The sequence below is a fragment of the Neofelis nebulosa genome, chromosome 5 (assembly GCF_028018385.1).
Source record: "Neofelis nebulosa isolate mNeoNeb1 chromosome 5, mNeoNeb1.pri, whole genome shotgun sequence".
NCBI lineage: Eukaryota > Metazoa > Chordata > Mammalia > Carnivora > Felidae > Neofelis > Neofelis nebulosa.
The window spans coordinates 88,674,631-88,691,181 of NC_080786.1; the positions used below are offsets into that span (position 1 = coordinate 88,674,631).

At 34.9% G+C, this 16,551-nt stretch overlaps 1 protein-coding gene across 6 annotated transcripts in view; it reads left to right on the top strand.

The window, feature by feature from the left end:
* ZNF148 (zinc finger protein 148) overlaps positions 1-8,205 on the top strand; it is a 122,062-nt gene extending 113,857 nt beyond the window's left edge. For all 6 annotated transcript variants that reach the window (XM_058731085.1, XM_058731079.1, XM_058731080.1 and 3 more), the window contains 2 exons: positions 4,838-4,956; positions 5,276-8,205. In XM_058731085.1, coding sequence (XP_058587068.1) covers positions 4,838-4,956; positions 5,276-6,874 — 1,718 coding nt within the window. In that variant the 3' untranslated portion in view covers positions 6,875-8,205. The remainder of the gene's footprint in view (positions 1-4,837; positions 4,957-5,275) is intronic.
* Positions 8,206-16,551: the final 8,346 nt, after the last annotated feature.

Below are 16,551 nucleotides of genomic sequence, written 5' to 3' on the forward strand. Positions count from 1 at the left end.
CTGTTTCCCCCCGCCCAGGGTTGGTTGGTTGGTTGGTTGGTTGGTTGGTTATTTATTTATTTATTTATTTATTTATTTATTTATTTATTTAGTGGTAAGAAAGGTCAACATCATAAAAGATACCCATTTAAAAAAAATTTTTTTTAAACGTTTATTCATTTTTGAGAGAGCGAGGGAGACAGAGTGCAAGTGGGGGAGGGGCAGAGAGCGAGGGAGACACAGAATCTGAAGCAAGCTCCAAGCTCCAAGCTCCAAGCTGTCAGCACTGAGCCAGACTCGGGGCTCAAACTCACTGCGAGATCATGACCTGAGCTGAAGTCATACATCTAACCAACTGAGCCACCCAGCTGCCCAGGGATACCAATATTTTAATAAGTTAACGTAAACGTTTCAGGCAGCTCTCCCTTTCCTACTGCAGTTACTAGACAAGATAATTTTGAAGTAATATGGAAAGTGGATAAACCAGAACAACAATGAGGGGATTAGCCCTACCAGATGATAAAATGTATTATAAAGTCATAAAACATTTTCTTTCTGGCTTATGAACAGTCAGACCAATGGAACAGAATAGAAGGTTTAGAAATAGACCCATGGAACTTACTAGTATATGATTTTGATTAAAGAAGTGATCGAAAAAAGTGGAACTTTTCAGTAAATGGTGTTGGGAAAACTAGATAGTCATCTGGACCTCAGGATGAACCCCAGATATATCAGATTTAATGTAAAAGATGAAACTACAAATATGTCTTGAAAATATGGGCAGATTCTCTACATCCATGCTAACATTTGTGATTATCTTTTTTATTTTAACTTTCCTATTGGGTGTGAAGTATCTCATTGTGGTGTTGATTTGCATTATCCTAATGAACAATGATGAGCATCTTTTCAAGTACTTATTGACTGTTTGCATATCTTTGGAGAACTGTCTATTCAGATCTATTGCCTATTCTTAGATTGTCTTTTTAACTGTTGAGTTGTAAGTGTTCATTTCATATACTGGATGCATATCCCTTATCCGGTACATAATTTACAAATATTTTACCCCATTCCAGAAGTTATCTTTTCACTTAAAAAAAAAAAACAACACAACATGAAGTTGAGCATTTTAATCATTTTTAAGCATACAATTTAGTGGCATGAAGTACATTTAAAATATTATGTGACCAAATGAAAACCTCTAACCATTAAGCAGTACAACTCTCCTTTCCTCCCTATCCCAGGCCTTGGTAATCTCTATTCTACTTTTGTCTCTGTGAATTTGCCTATTCTAGATAACCTCATCTATGTGGAATCATTCAATACTTGTCTTTTTTGTGTCTGGCTTCTTTCATTTAGCATAATTTCTTTAAGGTTCACCCATGTTGTAGCATGTATCAGAATTTCATTTCTTCTTATGGCTGAATAATATATCATGGTATGTATATATCACATATTGCTAATCCATTCATCTGCTGATGGACACTTGGGTTGTTTCCATCTTTTGGCTGTTCTTAATACTGTTTCTGTGAGCATTGGGGTACAAGCATCTGAGTGAGTCATTGTTTTCTATTTCTTTGGGTATGTACATAGGAGTAGAATTGTCTGTGTTTAACATTTTGAGGGGTTGCTAGACTGTTTCCCACAGGAGCTACACCTTTTTTTCTTTTTACCTTCTTGATAGTGTTTTTTGAAGAATTAAACATTTTTTATGAAGTTCATTGTATTTTTTGTTTAGTTGATTGGACTTTTGGTGTCATATCTAAGAAATTATTACCTAATTCAAGGTCATGATATTTCTGTGTTTTCCTCTGAGTGTTTTATAGTTTTCATTCTCACATTTAGGCCTATGATCTATTTTGAGTTAAGTTTTGTATATGATGCGAGGTAGGGGTCCAACTCTATTCTTTATGTGAGTGTCAAATTGGTCCAGCATCATTGTTGAAAAAAAAAAAAACAAACGATTTTTTTCCCCGTTGAAGTGTATTGGCACCTATGTTGAGAATCAGTTGACCATAAATGTAAAGATCTATTTCTGGATTCTCAGTTCTATTCCTTGATCTATGTCTATCCTTATGCCATTACCACGCTATCTTATTACTGTAGCTTTGTAGTAGGTTTTGAAATTAGGAAGTGTGAGTCTCCCTACTTAGTTTTTCTTTTTCAAGATTGTTTTGGCTATTCTGGATCCCTTGCATTTCCAAATGAATGTTAGGATCAGGTTCTCAATTTCTGCTTTGAATTTGTAGATCTGCTTGGAGAGTATTAACCGTCTTAAACAGTATTAAGTCTGCCAGTCCATGAATATCGTGCAGCATTAAATGAATTCTTATCAGTCCACTGATTTTCTCTTTTATCCTTTCTCACTTTTGAGAAGTGACTTTCATTTGTGAGCTCAATAAACTCTATCATCTACATTCTCTGTGTCAAAACATGCAACTGTTTTTTTCTTTTATTCTAAAATATAATCTGCACTCTCCTTCCCTTTTCATCTTAAGTCCTCTGAGATCTTGTTCTTTTGATTATTAATGATAATATTTCATTTTAATCTTAGTTCAGTATTCCATTTCTCTCCTTCACTGGCTCTTTCCCTTCTGCCTTCAAATAAATTAATTTCAGTCTCTAACACTACTTGCTCTTAAATAGATTGCCTCCTAATTATTACTTCTCATCTCCTTTTCCTCATTTCTTTCACTTCCAAATTTTCTTAATAAGTTATCCTCTCTCCCAGCTTCGATTATTTCTTTGTTTTGTGGAATAAATGAATTGGTCTTGATTAGTTGTGTTAATCTTAATCTAGTCTCTGAACCGTTGAAGTCCGTGCTCAAAACCCTATTACATAGAAGTGGAACTATTCTGTCCTGAAATCTGGGTGGCACTCTTAGAGCCATTTGCCACAACAGCATCAGCCTTTGGGGGTCTCTGTGGAGCCCCCAATGGCACAGTTTGAAAGCTACCACAAGGTCCCTTCGGCCCTAAAATTTGGTAACTCCATAGCAATTACAGAAGTTGCATTCTTGAAAGTTTCAAATAATTTACTTGTCACCAAATTAAATTAATATTCTCCTAGGCACCATTTCTCCTAGACGTTTTATAGTAACTAAACCCTTAGTTTCTCTGTTGTTTCCCACTACATTTTCTTTCTTTGGCTTTAATTACATACACAGTCTCTTTAAGTGCTATTCACTTTAAATTCTAACACCGGCAAGAAGCTTTTCCAAATCATACCAGCTCAGTAACATTTTTCCCATTAGTAATCCACTATAATAATCATTTATGCCATTCATTTGACACTTAAGTGCACAAAATATTTTGAGCTACATAAAGATAATTTAGGCTCAGATTCTGCCCTTAAATGTGATCTTGTAGAATAGAGATGTACAAAATAATTATTAAGATGAATTAATGAGTGCCATAGGAGAGCCACAGATGAAGTTAGTTCTATGGAAATTTAAAGAAGATCAAGATACTTTTCCTTGAAAGAATAGGGCAAAGGATCTCAGAAGATTTGGGTTGGAACTTGAAGGGAATGTAGCGCCTGAACACACAGGGGTAGGCATTCTTGAGTAAAGGAGCAGTGTGAATTGTAGCAGAGGTAGAAAAGCACAAGATGGTAGGTATTTTGATTTGGCTGGAGGAAAAGTTTTAAGAAGAAAGGTAGTGCGATAAAACGTTGTAAAAGTAAACTGGAGCTGGACATAGTTTTATTAGTTAGTTGTCTGTCTAATGTGTGCATCTTGTTTTCCCAAGCTCTTTGAAGACAAGTAATGAATCTTACACTTTTAATCACCTGCAGCAGGGTTATGGGTTAGAGAGCAAGTATTCCATAAGATTTTGTCAAATGTATGAAAGATAGAAACAGTTGCTTCCCAAAAACATACTATTCAAGGTAACTTATCACACCCTTCTGTTTACTGTGGTTTTATCAGTAAAAACTATTTTAGATCTCCATAGTAATGGTTCCTTACAGCCAAAAAGTCCTTATGACACTTTAAAACATAAAATGGAGGGGGTGGAAGCCGGGGTTATGTGTCTGGTGACCAGTACTTGGTTTGATTCATTCCCCGCCAAAAAAAGGGCCTGAGAAATTCTGGTTTGAGTTGAGAAAAGTGATCGGTTATAAACAAACCTTTTGAAATTTAGTCTGTAATTTAAGTTCTTTTTATGTTTTAATGAATTAGATTTTTAAGACTATTTCCTAGGATTCAGATTTCATTTAACCACAAATATTTGTTGAAAAGAAATGAAGAATTGAAAAGGTGTATGCAAGTATTGTGTTGGACTATGTATGGGTAACATTTTCTTTTTTCAAAAAATTTTCTAAAATAGTATTTTGTATGATTGAATAAAAAAGATTAAAAGCTTCAACCACTCTTACTAAAACCATGTCCATCTTGCTGTAAGTTCCTGGTACCGTTTGTCTCCACAGAGAGTGTGTTATGTACACACATAATAGAAAGGCAGGGAAATTGAGTATGCCTGCTTTCAGTCTTTTCTTCCCAATGGCACATGCCAATCTTTTATTTTTATAAAGCACAATATTCTTTAATGTTTGTTTATTTATTTTGAGAGAGAGAGGAAGAGTATGCACAAGCACGCATGCTGGGGAGGGGCAGAGAGGGAGGAGAGGATCCCAAGCAGGCTCCATGCTGTCAGCGCAGAGCCTGACTCAGGGCTCCATCTCACAAACAGATTATGACCTGAGCTGAAATCAAGAGCCGGATGCTTAACCAACTGAACCATCCAGGCACCCCAAAGCAAAATACTTTTTACAAATTAAATTGGAAGATATATTTAATATAGGGGTAGAGTTTTTGTCATAACACTTGTTTTGTTTTAAACTTTCTGTATCATGTGCTAGGTGAAAAACCATTTCGCTGTGATGAATGTGGTATGAGATTCATACAAAAATATCACATGGAAAGGCATAAGAGAACTCATAGTGGAGAAAAACCTTACCAGTGTGAATACTGTTTACAGGTAAGGGGTGGTTTAAAATGTTTGTTTTTTTAACCATTTTGCTGAGGTATGATGGACATTGAAATTCTTCTATCCTAAATTAAATTATAAAATCATTCTAGTAAATTAGAAAATGTCACTACTAGAACTGTTTGAAGAACCTCCCAACTGCTGTTGATTAGATTATAATTGGCAAACGACTCAACAAATTCATTTGGATTTGCTTATATTATTCCGCTTCTGTCTATTTTTATATTAATTACTTTTTTCTTTTCTTTTCTTGCTTGATGAAAAACACAAACTAAAACAAAAACTCACTGCTGAAATCTGAATTTGACAGTATTTTTCCAGAACAGATCGTGTATTGAAACATAAACGTATGTGCCATGAAAATCATGACAAAAAGCTAAACAGATGTGCCATCAAAGGTGGCCTTCTGACATCTGAGGAAGATTCTGGCTTTTCTACATCACCAAAAGATAACTCACTGCCAAAAAAGAAAAGGCAGAAAACTGAGAAAAAATCATCTGGGATGGACAAAGAAAGTGCTTTGGACAAATCTGACCTGAAGAAAGACAAAAATGATTACCTGCCCCTTTATTCTTCAAGTACTAAAGTAAAAGATGAGTATATGGTAGCAGAGTATGCTGTTGAAATGCCACATTCTTCCGTTGGGGGATCACATTTAGAAGATGCATCAGGAGAAATACATCCACCTAAGTTGGTTCTCAAAAAAATTAATAGTAAGAGAAGTCTGAAGCAGCCATTGGAGCAGAATCAAACAATTTCTCCCTTATCCACATATGAAGAGAGCAAAGTTTCAAAGTATGCTTTTGAACTTGTGGATAAACAAGCTTTACTGGACTCAGAGGGCAATGCTGATATTGATCAGGTCGATAATTTGCAGGAGGGGCCCAGTAAACCTGTGCACAGTAGTACTAATTATGATGATGCCATGCAGTTTTTGAAGAAGAAACGATACCTTCAAGCAGCAAGTAACAATAGTAGGGAGTATGCGCTGAATGTGGGCACCATAGCTTCTCAGCCTTCTGTAACACAAGCAGCTGTGGCAAGTGTCATTGATGAAAGTACTACGGCATCCATATTAGATTCACAGGCACTGAATGTGGAGATTAAGAGTAACCATGACAAAAATGTTATTCCAGATGAGGTACTGCAGACTCTCTTGGATCATTACTCTCATAAAGCTAATGGACAGCATGAGATATCATTCAGTGTTGCAGACACTGAGGTGACTTCTAGCATATCAATAAATTCTTCAGAAGTACCTGAGGTCACCCAGGCAGAGAATGTTGGATCAAGCTCCCAAGCATCCTCATCAGATAAAGCCAACATGTTGCAGGAATACTCAAAGTTTCTGCAGCAGGCTTTGGACAGAACTAGCCAAAATGATGCCTATTTGAATAGCCCGAGCCTTAACTTTGTGACTGATAACCAGACCCTTCCAAATCAGCCAGCATTCTCTTCCATAGACAAGCAAGTCTATGCAGCCATGCCCATCAATAGCTTTCGATCAGGAATGAATTCTCCACTAAGAACAACTCCAGATAAGTCCCACTTTGGACTAATAGTTGGTGATTCACAGCACTCATTTCCCTTTTCAGGTGATGAGACAAACCATGCTTCTGCCACATCAACACAGGACTTTTTGGATCAAGTGACTTCTCAGAAAAAAGCTGAGGCTCAGCCTGTCCACCAAGCTTACCAAATGAGCTCCTTTGAACAGCCCTTCCGCGCTCCATATCATGGATCAAGAGCTGGAATAGCTACTCAGTTTAGCACTGCCAATGGACAGGTGAACCTTCGGGGACCAGGGACAAGTGCTGAATTTCCAGAATTTCCCTTGGTGAATGTAAATGATAATAGAGCTGGGATGACATCTTCACCTGATGCTACAACTGGCCAGACCTTTGGCTAAAAAAAAGTGTAAATAATACTGGCACTTTAGAACAGATTAATCAAGAGTGGGGTTACTCTGTGTAAATGGAGTGCTGTACAGATTTAAGAGCAATGCGTTATAACAAGTTAAGCTGATATGAATAGCAAGATAATCCAATAACTGCATTTTGTTTGGTTAGTCAGCATTCTTTGAACTGCCTTACATGTTGTCACCTTTATAGAAGCAATGCATTACTTGTTTTAGAACAGAAACTTGCTATTCCACCTACACCGAGTTTAAAAGGAAAAAAAAAAAGACTTTCGCACAATTGTTTCCTAATTGATAACATTGTACATTCTTAGGAGATTAGTAATTGTGTGAAATTTACTCATACTGTTTCTAAGTTTTTCAGCATAGTCATTGCACTTCAGCAGGGAATCTGAGTATACTTTACAGACAGAGTGAACTTCAGAGTTTAAATGTCAAGAGATTATGGCTTAAATAAATTAGTGTGTCCTATAGGAGGAAAAAAAGAAACCAAGAAACCACCGTTTAAAAAGAATGATATGCCATATACCCTTGATTTTCATTTTGCATTATATTGACATGTTTTTTTTTTTTTGAGAAAAGAAAGTAATAAAAATCTGATAGTCTAAGACTCCACTATTTAAAAGCCTAATTACTTTTAAAATATGCATACTTTCAAAACTTTTACCAAAATACGTAACTGTTGAAGCATTCACTTCTCAATGGAAGTATGCATATTGGTGTCAGTTTCTTTGTACAGTTGTACTTAGATATTTTTTATGATTTTTCATGTGCAGGTATCAAGGTTTTGAAGTTTTAGTAAAAAGATATTCTGTAGATTACATTCCCAAGAACATAATGCTTACACAAAATGTATATTCCACGTTTTAAAGCTTAATTGTATTTTACTTTACATATACACTTCAGTTAACATAGAGCACTTAGAATCTATTTGGTATTTTTGATTTCTCAAAGTAAAAAAAAAATTAGATTTTTAGGTTTGATATGGTTGTGTCATAATCATCTCATAATTGACAATTTTAATTTTTGGCAATAAAAGGAAATTGGATATCTTTGGAACTGTAAAACCTGGTTTAATCCTTCTCTTTCTAGAATCTTGATAGATTGGATAATTAAACAGTATCCAGAGAAACTAAAGAAATGGGCATTTTAATTGCTTATTTTATCTTGAATTACTTTTTAATGAACACTGCTCATTACAATTTTACAAACCAAAAGTGTTTACTAATTCTAGTAACTACAATTTCTTTTTCAGCTAGATGAGTGATCGGAAACTTTTTGTTGCATTTCAAAATCTAAATAAACTACAGACTTTATCCTTATACCACGAATGTTTTTTTTTTTAATATATATATATATATATATATATATATACTTTGTCTTAAAATAATACAGCATGGTACCATAAATAGTGCTTTTATATATACACATATGTATACTTTTCTAAAGAATGATGGTTTGAGTTACACATTGGACAGTTTTAATTTTTGGAAAATAACATTACTTCTATTGATTTTATTATCCTCTTTAATTTGTTTCAACTTTTTTGCTTATTTTAATTTCCACCATCTTTGTCACAATGCACATACTGATGTAGCACCAGTGATACTCTAAAATTAATATTCTTGGAAGGTGAAACTTTATTGTTGCTAATTTCCACTTTAACTTTTATATTGGCCCTATAGATCTGCAGTCTTTGTTTCAGTATAGAGTGTTACACATTTAAATTATTGTTTCTTTTATTTAATGTTATCCCAAGACTGTTCTCATAAAGGGAACAAAGAAAATATCAACCCTTAACATCTTTTACATTTATTTTGAATATTTTGGTGTTTTATGACAATGAATATAAATTATGTTTAATGTGGTTTCCTCTGTACGTTGGTTGTTAAGCTTTGCTTGAAATATTAATTTTCCTATTTGACAGCTTTCTTTGCTGCCAAACTTTTCAAGAATTTTAGACTTCTCTGAGGTAGATGTTTAAGTTCTGCCATTACTGACTTTGAAGAATAGTGTGTGTTGTGTTATACATCATGCAATTGCAAGAAGGCTCTATTCAGGTGAGATGTGAAAAATGGAACTGTGCTCATGCTATATAGGTGTTTATATTTTTCTCATACTGTTATTTGATAATAGGCATTTATTTCCTGAGTTGATTTCTTTCTCTTTTTTCTTTTTCTTTTTCTTTTTCTTTTTCTGTTTCTGTTTTTCTTTTTCTTTTTCTTTTTCTGTTTCTGTTTCTGTTTCTGTTTCTTTTTCTTTCTTTTTCTTTTCCTCTTTCTCTTTCTCTTTCTCTCTCTTTCTCTCTTTCTCTCTTTCTCTCTTTCTTTCTCTCTTTCTCTTTCCTTTTTCCTTTTTCCTTTTTTCTTTTTCTTTTTTTGAGCCTGGTCAAAAATTTTGTTCTTCAACAGCTTGTTCAGTCCTGGTATAGTATACAGTTTTTGTTTGTTTTAATATCACCAGCACAGTTTTTTTAGAGTGTGACTCTACTGCTGAGCAGTTAGGGTAAGCCAAGGAAGGCAGGCCTTTGAAAATGGTAGTTACGCAAGCAAAATTTCAGGTGTTGCATTCCTGTCTTTGGCACATTTCTTTAAATATACATAATGGCAGACTTTTCTACCACATTGTAAGCATTTGATACTTTGACATAAGTTATTGACATACCATTTAAGTATAGTAGTTGTGGCTCTCTTACTGTGAAATTCTAAATGCCTACCAGAATTACCTTGTATTATCATCATAGGATAAACATCTCAACAGTTTGGGTTTCCCCACTTTGCTTTAGAAAGTTACTTAATTTGTATCTGGGCATTAATAGTAAAAAGTAAGTAGCCTTTATGTGCTGCTGTAGATCAGAATATTGAGGATATGAGATAATCCTTCTGCAATTTGTGTTTTTCATTTCAGTTAGCAAAGTGTTCCATTAAAACATGCTCTTATACCATTAAACTTTTGGTCAATGTAAGGGAGGTATGCTTTTGCACTTAGGACCTACTCTCCTGTTTGAAGATTGGAAGCAGATCAGGTTAGATGAGGTAATCTCTGTTGAACATCTTGTAAAGCTTTTTTTTTTTTTTTTTGACTTCTTATTGTACACATATTCATTTGGTTCAGAATATTTGAGTGGCTCTTAAATCTTTTGGATGTACTTGCAGATTTTCTGTTTGATACCATACAAATCCATCCTTTTAGCTCTGGCTGAGGACTGTCAGTGGTCGGGTAATTTTCCCTTTCTGACAGGCAAAAGAGGTCTTGTGCTCAGGGTAGGCTTTCATTACCACAGGGGAGAGAAACTTGCAAAGTGCCAGCTAGGTTAGATCTTTTGCCACTTCTTTCATTTTATCAATTTGGGTTTTTAAAGGGCTGTTTAAAAAAAAAAAAAAGCCGGGAAACTTTAAAAGTAGGCATTACTGTAGTACCGCATTTCTTAGACATAGAACATCTTAAACTAGAACTTGTTTTTTCACAGTATAATTACTTGAAGAAGCACTATTATAATCAATGAGAAACTTTTTGACACTGCAATTTAATTTAAACTTTTTCCGTTTCAAATTGCTTTATTTCAGGGAAATAATTTTCCAGTTGTTTTGCTATATTCTGCAAATAAAACCGTGTTTCCTTTTTTCACTTAAACGTTGGTAGGAAACAAACTAAAGCAGACAAACATTTCTTGTTGTGTTTGTTGCTTTCTTTAATCCAATGGATAAAAAAGTAAAACCCTGTAAACATTATTTTATTTTTTTATGCAATACCATGCTGTAAATACGGTTCATCAAATAAGGATGTACCTATGATTGAATCTTTAATTCTGCACAGTTAGAGTTTATATATAAACGTGTCTTGACAATCAAGGACTTTTATGTGAGTCTTCCTTTATGATGTTTATTAATGTTATGCATTCCATTTGTTTTGAAGTGAGTACCAATGTGCTAATTTGTATTGTCTGAAAGTATGTAATGTTTTTACAGCTTGTTTTTAAGAATCTGTAAATATGTACAAACAAATCACAGTACTGCTTTATGTTAGAAGGCATATGATGTTGTACTGTACGTAAGCAATAATACATAGCAGTGCTAACTGTACAAGTAGCATCAGGAAAGTTCTAAAAACATTTCAGAGTTATTCTCCTTATTTCATTTAATAATGATTATCTTTAATCAGTTTTTATAAGTAAATTCCATTGTTCCTCCTACTGGAACATAACACTGTTTACACAGCATAATTGAAGTTGCAGGGGAGACAGGCTAAATCTGACTTCATCTGTACTCACTTTCACTAAGCATTGAATGGCCTTACCACTCTTCTGCAAGATGGAGGAAGACCGCAAAACTTAGTGCCCATCACACTGAAGGAAGGGGGTGTGGTTTTTTTTTTGTTTGTTTTTTGTTTTTTTTTTCCTGCTTCTGTACTGCTACCTAACTTTGTGGTTTGCTTTGGATTTAATATTTGTTTCTGTTTTAGATTCAAGCCCATAAGTTTTGAGGTGACTTCAGCTCCATTGTGACATAGTTCTCTTCATATTTCATAGCTACATTTCAGTAATTCTAAACTTTCTACTTTGATTTTTAGATATGTATTTTTCAAGCTTGATTTCTCAGCTGAACAGATGAATTTATTCAACTTCAATACAAAGAAAGACAAACCTATTGTAGTTTGAATTGAGTAGATATTATACTGTACAGAACAGCTAACTATTTGAACACACACATCACTGCTTTAGAAATAAAACCGCCAATTTATAAATGTATATGACCTACATTTTATAGGAGAAATGTTTTTAAATGCTAGTCATTTATATAATGTGCTTTGAAGGATTTGCTAGTCCACTTCTGTCACTTTTTAGTACACTGGTATCTTTTATATGTAATGTATGCTTTTTATTATTGTAGCAAAGCATTTCAGTAGAATGAATTTTGCAACAATATGGGGGGAATTTTTCATTGTTGGATTTGAATTATACTGGATTTTATCTGTGTAGTCTTGTCTTTATTTTAATGCTGTCTGGAAGGGAACTTGGTATCCAAATAAAGCAGGTAACCTCATTTTACTTCAAGGGCATACTGTGTAGTGCTGAATTTAATCTGGAAATCTGACGATTTTGAAAAGAAAAACACATTTATAAAAATTGTACAGAAGAAATTAAATGTGTGATGGAAATCCTTATGGTGGAGCACGTTGAATTTTCTGATATATAGTGTTATTTTCCTGGGATCCCCTATGCCTTCTTTGTATTTCAACTAATAAAGGAAAAACCCTGTCATTAAAACTGGTAGGATAGTAGGATATTCTGATTATACAGTATTACTTTTCCTATCCCATTTTCTGACCCTTTCTCAATCACTGTAAATTTTTATTTTCTATTTCCTATTCATAATTAAACCTGTACATATTATAGACACTGTTGTATAAAACTCAATTGGGTTGCTATGCTTGAATGGGTAACTAAGTGGAAATATTATGGATACTGAGAATTCGTAATATCAGAACAAATTTCCAGGAGAAAGGGGCATCATGTGTCCTGGGAAGGTCACAGCAGATGTTTCTTCAACCCTCTGGTCTATCTATGTGAAGGAATCCACTATAAACTTAGTATCTTGGACAAGTGGGTCTTTCCTTCCCCACCTCCCCCCAAATATATGAGCACTAAATTTCAAAATCTACTCAGGTGAAAATTACTTTGCAATGAAACTTACCACATTGAAATTTTCACTGTTAAAGATATTTGTGATATTTTTAAATACAAATTTTTGCTCAGTAGTCAGCAGCCTGACAATTGAAATTTGGTAAGTCAGTGTGTTTTAAAATATATTTTACCCTCCAAAGAGAATTGTTTTCAAACAATTGGGAGGACTTCGGTTTGTTTAAATGCATTTTTTAATTGTCATTGTAAAAATAAAATCTTGCTTGACCCCGTATTATGCCATGAATGAATTGCTGAGCCTTTATAATACATGAAAGCTTGTTTCATGCATAGTCATGGAACATAGAAATGTTCTTTAAACTGACCTATTCATTAAGTGGTTTAATGAGTTTCACAGCTTCTGGCATTGTTGTCATGTAGTTAACCTTGCCACTTGGGAGTTTATAATACCATTTTATGTATTGTGATACTAAAGGAAGCTGTTTTGTTTTATTTTTAATTGAATTATTAGACTAATTTATATTTGCAAATTCTGCATTTTAAATGTGGACACTTGCTGTTTGAAAAATAAAAAAAAATACAGAATACAGTTTTATGAATAATTTCCTAGCTGACTTTTTCACAATATTCTGAACCAAATAACTAATGGTAAATATTTAAAAACTGGTGCATAGATTAATATTAAAAAGAGAAGGATGTCTGTATGGAATTCACAGTTTTTGTACAAATTCCATCAGCAGGAACTTTACTGTACTTTTGTGTAGAATGTATAGGCAGTTCTAAAATTTAGGAGTCAAATGTTACGGTCCAATATTGTAGACTTGAAATATGTTTAACATAGGTTTAAAAATTATGTGTTGTTTTTTCTTTATGGGTAAGAGTCTGTAAACCCATCATATGTGGGTTTTTACCCCCTATTAGTGAAGACAGTTTTGTTTTTATCCATTTACCACCTTGCCAATCCCCTGTCTTGTGACACATTGTAAGAAAGCTGTCTGCAGTTAGGAGTGCAGTCCAGGTCCTTGGAACAATATAAACTAATGGCCTTTGCAGAGATTAATCCTAGGACCCTGGCTTTATTAGCATGGTGCTTTAAGTAACCATACATAATAATACCACTGATAGTCTATTAATCCATTTCCTAGATCTCAGTTTTTCTTGAATGGTTAGAAATGGTAGGTAGAGGGGTGGGGAGATATATACTCTACATGACACTTCTACCTTCTGAAGATTACAAGAAAAAATGAAATTGAAGTCACCTGAGTTAATGTTATCATAGAGTCTTACTTGACAATTTGTCATGCACAAAAGGAGTATGAAGATTTCTATGATTATGTTTGGATAGAAATTTACTTTTTTGCGGACTGCTGGCTATCCTGTCTCTCTTTCCCCCCCACCCCCAGCCTGAAAAGGTATTAGGATAAACTATATCCATTTGATGGCTTATAAAGAGTCAATGGAGCAGAAGAGTTTAAGTACACTAAAGGTAAAATTTTTAGTTCCTTTTGTCATTTTCAAATGTCTTTAAAAGGACATTTATAGTAAAACATTATGCACACACCCATGCAGATGTGCATATGTGTAAAAGCTAGGATGTGAAATGTGATCCTATAAATGAGAATGACCATTTTCAAAGTGATTTTCAAACTACTGGAAAAACCCAAGTTTAGAAATGGACCTGAATGGAAAAATGGAGAACATTTTGAGTTTTTGCATATTTACGCATTCAGGTGAACTCTTAAAATCATAACTTAATTTTCCCTAGCTGCTCCCGTTCATAGTAAGATTCTGAAATTCATGCTTGTGTTAAGGTGGCCAAGGGAGCCAAAGAAATGTATTATTACCTGTGATGGTACTTAACGTTTCTAATGATTTGAATTCTTACTTGCTGGGGCCTCGTATTCAGGATCCATCGCCTGCTAAGGAACAAGCATTGTGCTAAATGCACATAAATGGTTAAGTCTATTAACATCTTTATTTGGGCATCTGAGAGGTTTTTGAGGTGGTGGTAGTTGCAGGGTGTGGTACTGTACATTATTAAAGCATAAGATGTATTGGATGCTGTGCTGTGTAGCTAAATACCTCAGGCCTCATCAAATGGGTAAGTAGTAGATTTCTTTAGGACAGTTTTCTAGAGAACATAATTTTAATAAATTGGTTGCAGAAGATAGAAAATATATACAGGCCAAATAAAGTGGAAATAACGTTAAAAATATTGCCTAATTAAAATACCAAACTCATGGATAAAATTCAAACCTGGACTGTGGAAATGAGACTAGCCTTTGTTCAGAAGGAATGTACCTGTTACAGGAGTGGGAAATGAATGTGCTCTAGGGATTCGTGAACCCGAGGGGTACCTATATCTTCGTGGGGAGTTGGAAATGGATTCTGGAGGATGCTTTCCTGGAAATAGAGCTAACTGAACCGGTGCTAATTAGTCATTCGAGCACAGTCTTCATGGAGTGGTATTAATACTAGTTTAAATCATTTGAGTCACACATGAGTCAGTACTCCCAGCTATGATTATGTTTATGATGCTCTTTAAGTCAAATAACTTCCACTAACCCCTAGTTATCTTACATTCTCCTTTCCTTGACTGTTTCCTTCAAGGTGTTTGGACCACTGTGAAATTTACCCTTAAACCTCCTGAATAACAGTTTTCCTTTGTTTCTTTATGGGAATTCCAGCACTGTCCCACAACTGTTGTCGTGTTGATAATGAGAGTTAAGACTGATTGCTAGAGCACAAAATGAAATGGCAGAAAGAGGATACAACTGAGCAAACACATTCAGAACCACTCTCGGCTTCGCTGGCAACATGCACTGAGAGAAGTTGTGCTGTGCAGTTTGCTGAGTTGGCCCTCACGATCTGAGAGCAGATGGTGGTGCTCAGAGGTGGCATAGCCAGTGCTGCAAGGGACAGCTTTAAATGACCTTTATGTGATCTTCTTGAGTATTGTGAGACTGCAGGGGTGTAGGGTCATGAGATTCTACAAGCTGCATAGGCAGGTTAAGAAGCAGAATGAGCAAGAGAGAATCAAAGAGACAAGTGGTGGTTCTCCCTTGGTCTGTCTGTGTAACATTGTTCATGTCACTTACCCTTCCTGAGCCTCGATGTTTTATCTGTAAGGAGATAATAAAAGTTCTTTCGGAATTGCTGTCAATATCAAGTCATTTGAGATGATTTGTAAACTATAAAGCACTAAACATTTCCTAGTTCATATTTTAGAAGTGGCACAAAGGGGAGCTAGAGCAGAATTGGACAAGTGTTGGAAGCTTCATTTCTTATAAAGCAGAGCATGTGATAAATTCCTGACTTGATGACAATATCCTCTTTCAAAAAATTGGGAGGTATGAGTGGGTTTGTCTGGATTTTATTGACCGGCAAGGAAAAGCTAGTTAGGTGGGTGGAAGAGATTCCATTTTCAGAGACCCTGGAAGGGATGCAACATTTTTGAGAATGATGTATATTGCAGTGAATTTTTAAAAGTCAGTAAGCTTGCAGGGGGGAAAAAGAGGCAAAAATATCCTACAAAAGTAAGAACATATTGAACTACTCCATTCCAAGCTATTGGTTAATCAGGAACAAGAACCTGACTGCCCATGAGGCAAAAAGCCAACAGTAAGGTTGGAATTTTGCAGCCAGCTTCACCAGGCAGGAGGAAGGGACACAGGTCTGTGTGGTGGGCCTGGCCTGCTCATTCACCTTTTTCTCTTAAATTTATTTTTCACCATTTCTCTCCAGTTATTGCTATCTCCTTTGTTTTCCTCCTTAGTGACTATATGGTGTTTGCCATAGTGAGTATACACCAAACGGGAACAGCTGCTTGATGGTATGTGATGTTTGGCCTTTCATGCAAGTTAGATTTATTTACCTTAAGTGTTTTTAGTAATATTTCAGAAAAATTCAAAATTAATTGCTCATCAGGAAAAGATTCTTGGTGGTGTTTTATTCACAGTATAGAACAGTGCCTTACCCATAAGCAGGAATGAATGAAGAGTTTTAAATGTGGTAAAAGGCACAAACA